At 37.9% G+C, this 14,070-nt stretch overlaps 1 protein-coding gene across 1 annotated transcript in view; it reads right to left on the bottom strand.

The window, feature by feature from the left end:
- The window catches only part of LOC124544655 (cholesterol transporter ABCA5-like), a 347,877-nt gene that overhangs the window by 281,527 nt on the left and 52,280 nt on the right, over positions 1–14,070 (bottom strand). Inside the window, exons 2-3 of the mRNA XM_047123269.1 lie at positions 8,415–8,560; positions 8,148–8,321 (exon numbers count right to left, since the gene is read on the bottom strand). Of these exons, the coding sequence (XP_046979225.1) occupies positions 8,148–8,321; positions 8,415–8,510 (270 nt within the window). The 5' untranslated portion in view covers positions 8,511–8,560. The remainder of the gene's footprint in view (positions 1–8,147; positions 8,322–8,414; positions 8,561–14,070) is intronic.

The following is a 14,070-nucleotide window of genomic DNA, read 5'->3' as shown; positions in this document are numbered from 1 at the left end:
GAAATGATGGGGAGTTGATATTTAATGGCAAATCTTTAACACAGAACAAAAACAGGAATGGGCCTAGTATGGAGCCTTGGGGGACACACTGAAAAATTTTTCCAGTCAGAATAATAATTTTCCCCATTTGGAGTAAACTCTTTGTTTTCTGTCTGATCAGTAGGATTTAAGCCACTGTAGGGCATTGTAGTTTGTAAATAAGCAATGCATGGTTTACAGAAACAAACACTTTTGTGAGCTTGCAAAAGGTTCCTGACACTTGCCCATGTCTAATGATGTGCTTATTTGCTCAATGAAACAGTTAATTGTATCTATGGTGTTTTTCATTTGTTGAAAACCAAACTGATTGTTTAGGTAAAGAAACATTTTATAATGAAGTTTTGCATTTGGGTAACAGTGACTTTTGCAAATGTATTAGATATGGTTGGGAGAATTGAAACAGGACAATAGTTTCCCACGACTTCTCTTGACCCCTTTTTGAAAAGAGGTTTAACTTTGGCATATTTATAAAATTCTGGGAAGCAGCCCTATTCAAAACATCAATTTATTGAATCTATATTTTGAAGAAGGCTGCTTCCTAGAGGTACAGAAATATGCCAAAGTTAAACCACTTTTCAAAAAGGCTAGTGAAATTGCTACTATTTTGTGTACTCTTCAATGACTTTAATGGCTATTTCACCGCCAACTTGCAGAGTTTGTGTTTGTTAATGCTAAGATTTAATTTATTTCATCTTTAATGCAAACTTAAAAATTTTTTAAGGCACTCAGAGTTTTCATGGAGGCTAAAAGGATTAACTGTGGTGTTAAAATCTGTTACACTGACATCAAATTTTGCTACATTTATAAAAAATTCATTGAAGCACTCTGGTATTTGAATTGTAGTTTGTACATAAGCAATGCTTGGTTTACAGAACCAAACACCTTTGTGAGGTTGCAAAAGGTTCCTGACGACACTTTGTTGCCCCTGTCTAATCATGTGCTTATTTTCTCAATGAGTCAGTTTATGGTATCTATAGTGTTTTTCGTTTGTTGAAAATCAAACTGATTGTTTAGGTAAAGAAATATTCTGTAATGAAGTTTTGGATTTTCCTTCAATGTTAATTTTTTATATTTCTTTGTTACATACATTAAAATCTAATCCAGATTTAATAACTGATCATACACCCTTTGTCTTATTTTTATGGTTTGAAATTAACCTGCTGCCTTGACTACTCTTTTAAATACAGTTTTATGAATGTACCTATATCCAGTAACACCCATGAAGTACAAAGGACCATTAGTAAACTGAAGAGTAAAATGACCTGTGGATTTGATGGTATCCCTGACAAAATTATTAATATGGTGCTAATAATATTGTCTCTCAACCTGTCCCCATAATCATTGACTCCTTTGCAACTGGCATGTTTCCAAGTAAATTTGTCAACAGTTATACCAGTTAATAAAATATGTGACAAATTTGACAATAGAAATTTTAGGCCATTACCATTATTACCTGCATTTTCAAAAAATAATTGAAAGAATAATGTCTGATAGATTGCTATACTTCCCAAACAAAAACAAAGTTCTTGCAAACACACAGAATGATTTCAAAAAAGGCAACTTGTTTACAAAACCACTGAGGACAGTGAACTAATTTGTGGTTCATTTTTGGAACTTTCCAAACCTTTCAAGCTTATAAATCATAATCTGCTACTTTTAAAACTATTTAATTAAGGTGTCTGATGTTTCCTGTGACTGGTTCATGTCATATTTATCTGACAGGAAACAAACAGTGCAAATTTTTCAGAATGATGATATGTACCACTCTGAATATGAGAAGTTAATTATGGGGTTCCCCAGGACTCAGTTATGGTCCCCCCGTTCTTGGTTTTTATTAACGACTTATCTTCAACAACTGATACTATATTATTTGCTGATGAGTCCAGCTTCTTTAGAAAAGGAAAGAATGATGAGTTGCTGCAGAAAACTGACAAAACAGTAGAAGCGGCAGAAAAATGATTTAAAGAGAACTGTCTAATTGTTAATGACAAGAAAACTGTATGGATTAACTTCAACCACATAAATAATAAAATTGGACCAATGTAAAGTTTACATTAGGACATAGCCAAATTCAGCAAAAGAATCACATAAAATTTTTAGGATTATGGGTGGATGAACACTTAAGATGGGGAAAACAAGAAGAAACACCTAACAAAAAATTAACCAAATGCTGTTACATATTAAAAATGCATAAAGATTGTTGCAATGCTGAAACAGTGTTAAGTGCTTATTATGCCTACATGCATAATCTGGTATGGTATGGCATATTATCCTGGGGAAATACCTCTTTTGCAAAGCATTATTTTAAACTTCAAAAGAAAGCTGTTAGATTAATAAAGGATGTTGCTTCCAGAGAATCATGCAGAGGCATTTTTAAGGAATGAAACTCATGATGCTACCATCCATATTTATATTTGCAAGTGTTCAACAATAACAGGCTTCATTAAGAGCCATAGAGAGTTTTCTGCATGGAACAGCGAGATTCACAATTATTAAACAAAGAATAGGGATGACAACAAAAAAAAAAACCGTACACAGAGAACCAATATATCTGGACAGTTTAATTGACAAACCATAAATCCTCTTCAGAGCATTGACAGATAACACCAAGAGCATACCAAACATTGATAACTAAAAAATCTATTACTAAACAACAGCTTCTACAGCATCAATGAATATCTGGAATATTGCTCAAATCTGTAGGTTCTGATTCATAACCTCTCTCAACAAAAATTCATAATTATCAAAGTATTATGAAGTAAAACTAATTTCCTTTCACTAATGTACTAATGAGCCTAATAATGTACCTATCTTTTGTGCCATATATGAGGATATGAAATTCTATATGTTGTTATGCCTATTTAAAAACAATATTTTATATTTTAGTAAAATCAACCAAGACATTTCAGCAACTTTTCAGCAATATGTCTTTTTTCTATATGTATGTACAAAATTTTATTTTCTTATGCCTAATTAATTAGAAAACTGTTTATGTTACTACATTTGTGAAGATATGTTGATGAGAAAACGTCTAGCCTTGATGAAATATTACTACTTACATTTGACTTTATTTTGTACATGATTACAAATACAGGGTGTACATAAAGTCTGGGAACACTCAATTATTTATTGCATGAGAACTGAACATTGTACAGATGTCATACATATCGCATTTTGTTTGTGTAATCATTATTACTAATTATAATCTGTGTTGTTTAAAAACTTTAACCTCATGTATCTGTTTATATAAGATTTAGTTTGTAAGCTTCATGACCATTTACATATGGTTATTACTGTAATAACCTGACACATTCTACATCCTAGTGATGCACCCGCATAAAGGATCTATGGAACATGACAATAAATAAATAAAATAAATAAATGAAATACTGAGTCCATGTCACATTGAACTGCTGCACTACACTGGGCAAACGGAGGTCTGACAAGACATGACATTTGTTACCTTACTTTAATTTGAGGTCATTTAGTAGGATCAATATTACTGTTTAAATTGGACAAGGCTACTATCAGGTGAATTGTAGAACAATGTCAGTAATGTAGGGATTATTTCAAACAAATGAATACAACAACAATACCTTGCCTGTATATCTATAACTGCCTTGTCTTTGTGCAAGTAAATACAACCTATGGAGATAAACCCATGGCCATAACAAAATAATTCATTATACAATTAATATGCCATGCGCAGGGCTGGCAAAGACCCATAAAAGCTATAAATATTTTTGCAGTAGCCACCAGACAGATCGCGGGAGGCGCACATCGGCACGGTGCGTCACGGACGGTAGTTGCCGCAAGTAGAGTCCCGTCCACCAGAGGGCACGCGAGAATTTGGACGCGACCTCTGCTGGCGTAACAACAACAACAACAACAACAACAACAACAACAACTCAGGCAGCACAGGCCATGCCCAGTCAGTTAACATCGGGCCTGCCTAGAACACAGTCCCGGTCTATGCTAAGTGAAGTGCTACGTAAACGTGAATAGTGTTACTAAAATTTTGGTCCGTCCTACTTTAACAAATAATTTTAAAGTTCCCCTGCAGTAAACATAAATAAATTTATTACTACCTTTGCAAAATGGATGAGAAATAAAGGCTTTTGCACTGTCCACAGTTCAATGAGTGTGTGTTAAATGACCTACATTTTTTACACTAATGAATTACAAACAAACAACAAAATGTATTATATGAGCATAACTCATGCTGAGAATATATTTTGTATTATTTTCTTCTACTTATTTTAGTCTACTTTTTATTTATTCAAGGACATCTATTATGTGTAAAAAATTGTCAAAGATGATTTTTTTGACATCATCATCCAGGAAGTAGTTTTTGATTCTAATGAAAGATGCTTCAATAGGAGCACATATGTTTGCAATTGTACAGGAGCTTGTTGGCAAAGTAGCTTTGATGTGGAAGACCCACACTTTGGTGGATGTAGACGGTGCCTCAATTATAACTAGATATTTATACTGTAGACTCTCAAATTATTACATGTTCCACATTTCTGTCGTGTGCTGCAAGTACAGCAGAATTTTGGTAGGTACCAAAACACAGCAAATGATGATACCACTGCATCTGAAATTGTTTCCAGGACATCCAGAAAACATTTCATGTGTTCTTACTCCCTCTCCTGTTGATATGGATGATTTGGGAACTGAATCAGAGTTATGAATGGTAGCTGCACACCAAGACATGCAATTTCATGACACATTTTATAAATGAGTGTTACAGATTTCTGTAAGAATATTTCACATTTTAAATATTCTTGATATCTGCAGCATGCAGCCAAAATCATGCTTACATTTACTACTTTCCTTCTACAATGAAGAGAAATAAATCATCCAAGGAAAGATCACTGTCAGGCTTTAGCTTAAAAGTTTTGTTTCCTAATTAGTAGCACTCAACATGTGGCACCAGACACTGATTCTTTAGAGACAAAAAAGAGACAGATGTATTCAGATTGAGCTAGGTCTCTAAGAACCACCAGTGTTACCAACAGCATCATTTTCAGTGGTCACATTATAGGTTGGTGCATTGTACTCATTGAGTTTGTTACATGTAAAGGGAACCACACACAAAAAGCTAGTGCACCCTGTTCAAGGAGTCCTGCTTTGTTGTTTGGGGTTATTATCAAGCAGGCTTGACAGCTAACACCGAATGATTTCGGAGACTCACTGCTGGGACTGCGATAGATTGGTATAGCCAACACATAAGTATGTCACAGATATTCAAGGGAACTCAAATGAGAAACTTTGGAGGAAATAAGACATTGCTCTCAAAAAGGCCCATTAAACTGTGCTACATCCATCAGATATGTCAAGCAGGGGTAATGAGAACAAGAGAGATTAAGATGTATACTGAGGCATACTCTGTTCAAAAAACATTTAGTGTTACCCTTTTTTTTGGAAGTTTCTTCCTTGGTGCTCTTTTGATGACAGAAAAATCATTATGTAATGGAGGCAAAACATAGCCTGCATTCTCAGCACAGTTCAGTTGAACACATTGTGTTTTCAGTTGTGAATGGACAACTTGGTACAGTGTTTAGTCATTATGCCTTGAAGGGTATCACAAAGACGTAAGCATTTTTTCACTTTCTAGCAAGAAGGGTAGTAAGGACAGGAAGTAGCCCACCAAACTGGTGTGCACCACAGCAATATCATTTGAACATTCACCTGCTTGTGTCAAAAACAAAACATTGAAGATCTGCCTTGCAGTAGTCACCTGCAGTCAAAAACTTAAGCTGATAACTACTACTTACAATAAGAACCCCAGGGAGAGTGTAGAAGAATTGCACGCTGTCTTTTTGGAGGAACCTGGGAGAGCTGTATTGATCCAGCTAGTATGTTACCATATCCACACAATTCATTTGGCTTTTAAAGAGCCATTACAAACAAAAAATCCCCATCCCAGCATACAATGCATGAAGAATGTGCATTAAGGGAACACTTGGACTAGAACCTGGAAAAATGGTGCTGGGCTCTCCTCATCAACAAGTATAGGATTCATCCGATGCCTGATGATCATCGTGGATGAGTGAGGGGGCAGCCAGGTACCAATACACATGCAGGCATGCAGTCCAATGGGTTCAACAAGGAGGTAGGTCAGTCATGCTAAAGGACAGTATCCTGTACAGTTGTCAGACCTCTCTTATCACTGCAAAGCATAATTTGAAGGCTGTGCAGTAATGGGACAGGATGTTATGACTTATTATCCAGCCCTATGGTGATTCCAGTGATGGGTCTATCTATCCCAGTCAAAATATACAGCCACACCACGTCCATCTTGTGTAAACCTTTCTGCAGAAAGCAGTGATAAGCTGTAAATAATGACCTGAACTACCTGCTGGCAGGGTCCCAACTAAACACACTTGAGACCAGTTTCAGTACATTGTCACATGAATGCTCTGCACACACATTGTATGACATCAGAAGTGCTAACATCTTAACAGAGAGACACACTTGAGTAGCAAGATCTTCGCCATCTTGTGGAAACCATGCCAAGAAAAATCAAAGCATGCTACAGTGCACAGAGTGGAATAATGTGGCACTGAATGTTACTGAGCCACAGATTTTGATTCTGTGGATGTGTACCTTTGAACAGGAAATCATTATTTTGGTGAAGTGAGAGCTGTGGAGGGCCTTGTGCTCAAAGACTGACATATTACAGTTACATCTACATGGACACACGGCAGTTGACCTTATGTACCTGGCAGAGGGCTCATCAAACCTCCTTCACAATCATTACACTTTTGAACAGCACATGGAAAAAATGAACACCTATATCTTCCCATACAAGCTCTGGTTTCCTTATTTGATTATGATGATCCTTTATCCCTTGTAGGCAGCATCAACAGAATATTTTCACATTCAGAGAAGGAAGTTGGCGATTGAAGTTTCATGAGAAGATCCTGCCCCAGTAAGTAACGCGTTTGTTTTAATGATGTACACCTCGAAATCTTTCTCATGTCTGTGACAACACACTCTCCCCTCTATTTCCAGATAATATAAAATGTGCTGCTCTTCTTTGAAATTTCTCAAGATACTCCATTAATCCTATCTGGTACGGATCCCACACCGCATAGTGGAACTCCGAAAGAGGGTGGACAAGTGTAGTGTAGGAAGTCTCTTAGTAGATCTGTTGCATTTTCTATAAGTTCTGCCTACAAAACACAGTCTTTGGTTCACCTTCCCCACAACATTTTCTGTGTGTTCTTTTCAATTTAAGTTTTCCATTATTGTAATTCCTAGGTATTTAGCTGAATTTGTGACCTTTCGATTATACTGATTCATCATTTAACCAAGTTTAACTGATTACTTTAGTACTCATGTGGATGACATCACACTTCTAATTATCTAGGGTCAACTGCCAATTTTCTAAATCATTTTGCAATCCAAAATTATTGAATGATTAGCACTAGTCATAATTTGTAGATAGTGTACTTTAAATATGTAACCTGCTGCAGCTGCTTCTGCCTGCTAATGTTTATCCTGTATCGTTCCACATCCCAGAAAGTTCTACTTCATTATGGAAGTTACAGAATGCAATGTGTGCATGAATGGTAGGCCTGGTTAGAAACACAGGATTTTCTCTCTTAATACTATCAAGTATCATGTACGTGGTTTTTAACGTGATTATTAGACATGGAAATGCTGTTTAAACACTATTTCTATATGATTGTTGGAAGAGCAGATAATATTGAGGAAAACTACGGTGTAATGTTTATATTTTATATGATTATCAAATGGAAGTGGTCTGACAGTTTCTAAAGAAGAACTATAAGGGAGAGTACATGACACAGCACAAACCATGCAACATTTGTTTTCAGATGTAGCTTAGCTTAATCATGCACAATATTCTATACAGTTCCAGTAAAACCACTGAGTAGCAAGTGAAAAACTGTATTGCACATGTGTCCAATCAGCCTCATTGTTTTCTCAGTCGACACAAACATAAAATGGTGACAATTTCACAGCAAAAGTTGGTCATTTTCATAATGGACACTTTTTCAGATGGCTAATGCTGTGCTGTTGTCCTTTGAATATAATTATAGTGGCAATGGTGTTCTTTAAATGCCAATACCACTTACCTGTGTTTCTGAAGTATTTGGAACAATGGCCACAGAATGATTCTTGGAAAGCTGAAAATGTTCGAAGAGTGTTGCGTCACCTCGAGGTGTATTCATTATGGGGAAGTTGGGATTTGGTATCATTATCTTGATGATTATTAATATTCCAAGTGAGTAAAGTGGCAGAAATACTTCCTGTAATAGTTACAACATTATTTGTAAAGACCGAATTACAATTTGAATTCATAACTTAAAAAAAAATATATATCAGTAGAGCCAATTACATACTGCTATTGTCTTTCGTTTTTCTCTTTTCTTGAGCAAAAGATTCCTTATTATCATCGCCTTCAGCTGAGAAAAATAAGTTGAAGTTCTTTCCCCCATTGTTTCTTTTTCCAGGAAAAAATTCTTTGTTGGAGAGAATTGATGTCACCCTGAATATGAAAACAAAAACATTACAAAAACTCAACAGAAAATTGTTCATTTAAATATTTAAACACACACAGAAAGTCCCACCACATAGGGAACAGCTTAACTCACTAGACTACTGCCTTTCAGTGGCTATTGCTCAGCTGTAAATACTTGAAGATATAGATTAGATCTTTCAACAAAACACTACTTTCGTCACATTGTTTCTCTCTTCATTTGCACAAGATTTATATTTCTAAAAAGACTAATGGTGTCAACAGTGTTAAAAAATAGTTATAATAAAACTATCCCTTCAAAGAAAGGAAATAGCAAAAGGCAATTACTAAACTAGTGTCTTACGATAATAGGTAAATTTGCACATATCAAAAATTACTACTAAGAAAAAAAAATTACAGATCTGTACTCCACTGATTACTAACGCTGCTGAACTGCTGAAAGATCTTTTTTTTCTCTTATTTATTCTACACATATCTTTGCATGTGAAGTAAAGAAAGATCCGAGGGTACTCTTCAGAGCCGGCAAAAATTACATTAAAAAAACATGCATCCAAATCAACATGACTAATACATTTTGAAAATGAACGTGAGTGTGGTATGCTATTTCTTTTACTGCAGCTCACTTCTATGCACATTGCAACCCCCCCCCCCCCCCCCCCCCCCACTCCCCTCCCATAGAGAATGTCCTCTAGTATGATCTACCAGCGATATTTTCCATTTCTCTCTACACTACTGATCTAGAGAAGCTTTTTCTTATTTTTGGAGGGGGGAGGGGGGGAGATTGCTGCTGGGATGAAACCAACAACACACATTTCGCAACAAGTGACCTACATATGTGCACAAGTAGAAGTAATAGTTTAATGAGCAATTGTTCTGCAACTAACAACATTTGTAACCGGCATTGAGTCATTTTCAAAATCTTTGTTAAGTAAGTGGGGTTTTATGAACAGTGGTGGGTGTATTACAATCACATTACCACCACTCATTTTTTTCTATCAGGGATCAAGCATTTCTTCAACTCTATGAGGAACTAACGTTACCTCATTTAAGGCACCACACTGGTCTTTGCAAGAGCAAAGGAATTCAATTTGTGCTTTCACAGTGTTTATCATTCCATCTATTTATTCACTCTGCAAACTACAATGTCACTCCAATTCCATTGTCCTTTACTGTAATGCTATCTTGATGTGTTAGTACTACATAAATACATGTTTCATTACATGGCCACTGTCTAAAGTAGCACAGCCTCATTAGTGCAAAGAGCAGACCATTGTATTATATACACCTACATACATACTCTGCGAATCTACATGACAAACAATACTTAGCACTGTACCAAATGTTAGTGTTTATTGCCATTCCAAACATGCATGGAGAGCGGGGTAAAGGGGAGCTTTACTATCTCAGTGTGCACTACAATAAGTTTAACCTCAGTCACAGTCTCCACAGGAGTAACACACACAGGATTGAAATATTGTACTAGAATTAGAACATTATTGTAGATGTCAAAATGTGGATGTAATTTGTATATCAGAACACGGGCTAACTGAAGCCGAAATAAGCCTATACATTTTTGTTCCTCAAGGTTGTACTGCTGCTAGCATAATGTCCAGAAAACAGTAACAAAAATAGCAGAGCTTTAATTTTTATTAAAGATAGTCTGAAATTCACATAAGTTGATGTAAGCCAGTACTGTTCAAATCAGACAGGAAGTTCAGCAGCATAAAGCTGACAGGCCAGAATATAACAGTTCTAAGTCTCTGTAGGTCTTCCAACAAAACTGCAGAAATATTCTTCAAAAATTTTGAACTTATTGTGAAAAAAAGTATTGAGGAAAAGAGAAATCTCTCTGTCTATGGTGACTTCAATATGGAAATGTCAGACTCTAGCAAGCAAGCATAAATATCTTTTCACAATATTCTAAAATCATTAAATTGTATAAATAAAAGTACTACTAATAAAGAAGCCTACTTTGATTAATTTTATTGATAACTTATCTAGTGAGATTTTAACTGTTACTCAAAGATGAGATTGTGAATTTGCTGATTGACTTAAGTTTTGCAAATGGGATTTTATGTATGAAACACATATTGGACAATTTAATGTTAAAACTATGAGTTGATAGATTATTTAGGAATTATATTGACAGGTGGTACACCTGTTCACCACTAGGAAAGACTTATTTCAAAGGCAACAATATTATGCAAAGGAAAGTTGCCACTCACCATACAGCAGAGATGCTGTAGACTGTCACAAATAAAGCTTTCAGCCAGTAAGACCTTTGTCAAAAACAGAAAAAACACAACCACACACACACACACACACACACACACACACACACACACACACGACTGCAGTCATGTGTGTGTGAGTTGCGTTTGCATCTGTCTGTCTGTTGCCTATTTTGGATGAAGGCCTTACTGACCAAAAGCTTTATTTTTGACAGTCTATTTGTTGTGCTTATCTGTGATTCAGCATTTCTGCTATATGATGAGTAGCAACTTTTCTTTTCATAATTTTGTTACATTCCATCCTGCATTTTCGATTGTTTGATTTAAAAGGCAAGTAGAAAAGGAAGTCAAAACTGGTGTAAAAGAAAAAAATGTTGTTACTGTAAGAGTTAAACTGTGTGTGTGTGTGTGTGTGTGTGTGTGTGGGGGGGGGGGGGGGGGGGGGGGCACATACACATGGGAGGTGGGGCACTCAACGCTAAGGTTATCAGTGCCCACCTCTCAGGGGTACACTACCCTGCCTGAAGTAGCACTGTCCACGCAGGTGGAGAGGCTTGTGTGTTTGCATGAAGTCCAGGACTATGTCAGCTGTGGGAACCTAAGGTCAGTACGGTCTGCGGCAATGGGCCAGACTAAGTGTGTCCCACAATGACCTATCATCCCACATCCATTCCTTGTCTTTTCCCAACTCCTCAATACCCAACCCACGGTATGATGCGATCTGTGCCGAGGGTGCGTGACGCATGGGAATGTGTGTCGTGAGTGGAGCCTCAGGGATACTAGGTGACCTCCCTGAGTAATTAGCATTGCACCGTGTGGGGTTTCCATGCTGTGGACCGATTAGATTCCCAACTCTCATGGGACCAAAATGACATGAAAGAAGCAATACTGAGGGGCAAGTTGTGATCTCAGACAGACAAACATCGGGGCTTGTCCAGGACCCAAATTCAGGAGAGTCTATCTGGAATATGGTGCTCTTATCTTTGTCTGTGAGGGGTGGAAGTCGGAGAGAAGTCCCTGAAGCCAATGTGGGAACAGGACCTGAGGCTATTCTTGGGGTTCTCGCAGGTTGCCGTCAGGGAAATCAAAGACATCATAAGCAACGGTGGCAGCAGGATGGAGACTGAATGTGCTGCAGACAAATCTGCAACACAGTAAAGGGGTCACTGCTGCCACGAGTCATCTTCTGCGAAGACAAGAAGTGGACACGGACCTGATTCAGGATCCCTATTTATATAAAGGGGGTGTACCGGGCCTCAGCAGTACTATAGGTAAGGCGGTTTATGCTGGAAATATAAGAAACTCCAGAACGTGCATTTATGTTAAAAATGGAATCCCCTTTATGTCAATGGCAGACTTTTGTTCTCAGGACTTCGTGACCATCAGGATGTGGCAACATGAGGACGGTATCACAAGGGAGTTTTTAATGGCCTCAGCATACTTTCTTTACAAGGATAGTGCTCCTCCTCCTCCTCCTCCTCAGGAGGTGAGGAGACTGACGGGAGCCTGTGCACAACAAGCTGACAAACTATTGGTTGGATGCGATGCTAATGCCCACAACTTAGTGTGGGGCAGCACCGACACCGACAGTAGAGGTGAGTACCTTCTAGAATTTCTTCTAACTAATAACTTAGAGATCCTCAATAGGGGAAAGGAACCTGCATTTAGAAATATAAAAATGGAAGAGGTAGTTGATAACCTTTGGTTCCCCTTTGATGGGTACTTATGTCAAACAATGGCATGTGGCTGCAGAGTCATCCTCATCAGACCACATGTCTATTAAGTTCAAGATTGAAATGGGCATCAGACAGACCATGTTCTATAGGAATCCCAGGAAAATGGACTCGGAGGCATATAGGAGGGACCTTGACTCAGGCCTATTGGAAGTCAGTACTTCGATAAGGAATCCAGTAAAGTTTGAGGAGGTAGCAGAGGCAGTGACCTCTGCCGTCATGACCTCATACCATAACAACTGCTCAATCACCAAGAAGTGCATTAATAGGAATGTATCTTGGTAGAGCAACAACCTGGAATCACAGAGAAAACAGGAATGAAGACTGTTTAACCTTGCGAGAAGAAAAGGACAATGGGCAGAATATTGGGAGGCCCTTGACAAATGCACTCTTGTAATTAAGCAAGCAAAGCAGGTGTCCTGGAAAGTATTCTATGAGGAGGTAGAGGGTATGGTTGTTCAGGCCAGACTTCACAAAATCCTCACAAGGATACCAACTAATCCAGGGGGAACTTTAAGGAAAGAGGATGGGGAGTATACAAGGACAGCACATGAAATGCTGGAACTACTATTCAAGACTGATTTTCCTCAATATACTCTGACAGAAAACATAGACCAGGACGAGCTCCCCGAGACACATCAGTTTTCAGTTATTCAAAGGGAGAACTGGGAATCTGCCAGAGAATGTGTTGACCGCAGTAAAATCCAATGGACCGTGGGAACATTTCAACCATTCAAGTCACCTGACCCAGATGGAATTTTTCCAGTGCTCCTGCAACAAGCAGGAGTGAACTTAATAAGATTCCTATGCAGATTATTTAGGTTTAGCCCAGCAGCAGGAATCACTCCTAACATCTGGAGGGCAGTGAAGGTTGTCTTCATTCCAAACCCAAGGAGAACTTATTATACTAAGGCCAAGGATATGAGAGCATTCAGTGTGTCCACCTTTCTTCTTAAAACATTAGGAAACCTGGTCAACATGCATGTTAGGGAGAGGACGTTAACTAGGGTCCTTCTACACATAAACCAACAGGCATACCAACCAGGAAAATCGTGTGAAACTGCACTCCACCAACTTGTTGGGAAGGTGGAGAAAGCACAATATTTTCAGGAAATAATCCTCTGCATCTTCCTGGATATCGAAGGGCTTTTAGCAACACAACCTTAGAATCCATAGTTAAGGGCGCAGAAGTGCGTGGCTTGGAGACCACAATTTTCAGGTGGATTAGAGCCATGTTTGGTGGTAGAAAGGTAGAAACTACCATGATGCAAGAAAAAAATGTTAATCAACACCACCAGAGGCTGTCCACAATGAGGGGTCCTGCCTCTCTACTGTGGAACCTTGTGGTGAATGAACTCATTGTAGAATTAAACTCTAGACAGTACTTTTGCCAGATATACACCAGGAGAGCTTATAGTAAAAACTAGAGCTTAAGCCCCAAGAGAATGTACTGGATATACACCCCAGAAGAAAGACATGTGATCACTAATGGGGCTACAGTGTGGTGGAAAATGGTAGAACAACAGGTAGCTGCTATAGAGCTTGCTACAGTGCA

This window comes from Schistocerca americana, chromosome 8, assembly GCF_021461395.2.
Source record: "Schistocerca americana isolate TAMUIC-IGC-003095 chromosome 8, iqSchAmer2.1, whole genome shotgun sequence".
Lineage (NCBI taxonomy): Eukaryota > Metazoa > Arthropoda > Insecta > Orthoptera > Acrididae > Schistocerca > Schistocerca americana.
Note: the sequence above shows the minus strand (reverse complement) of the source record. Positions and strands in the feature narration are given on the sequence as shown.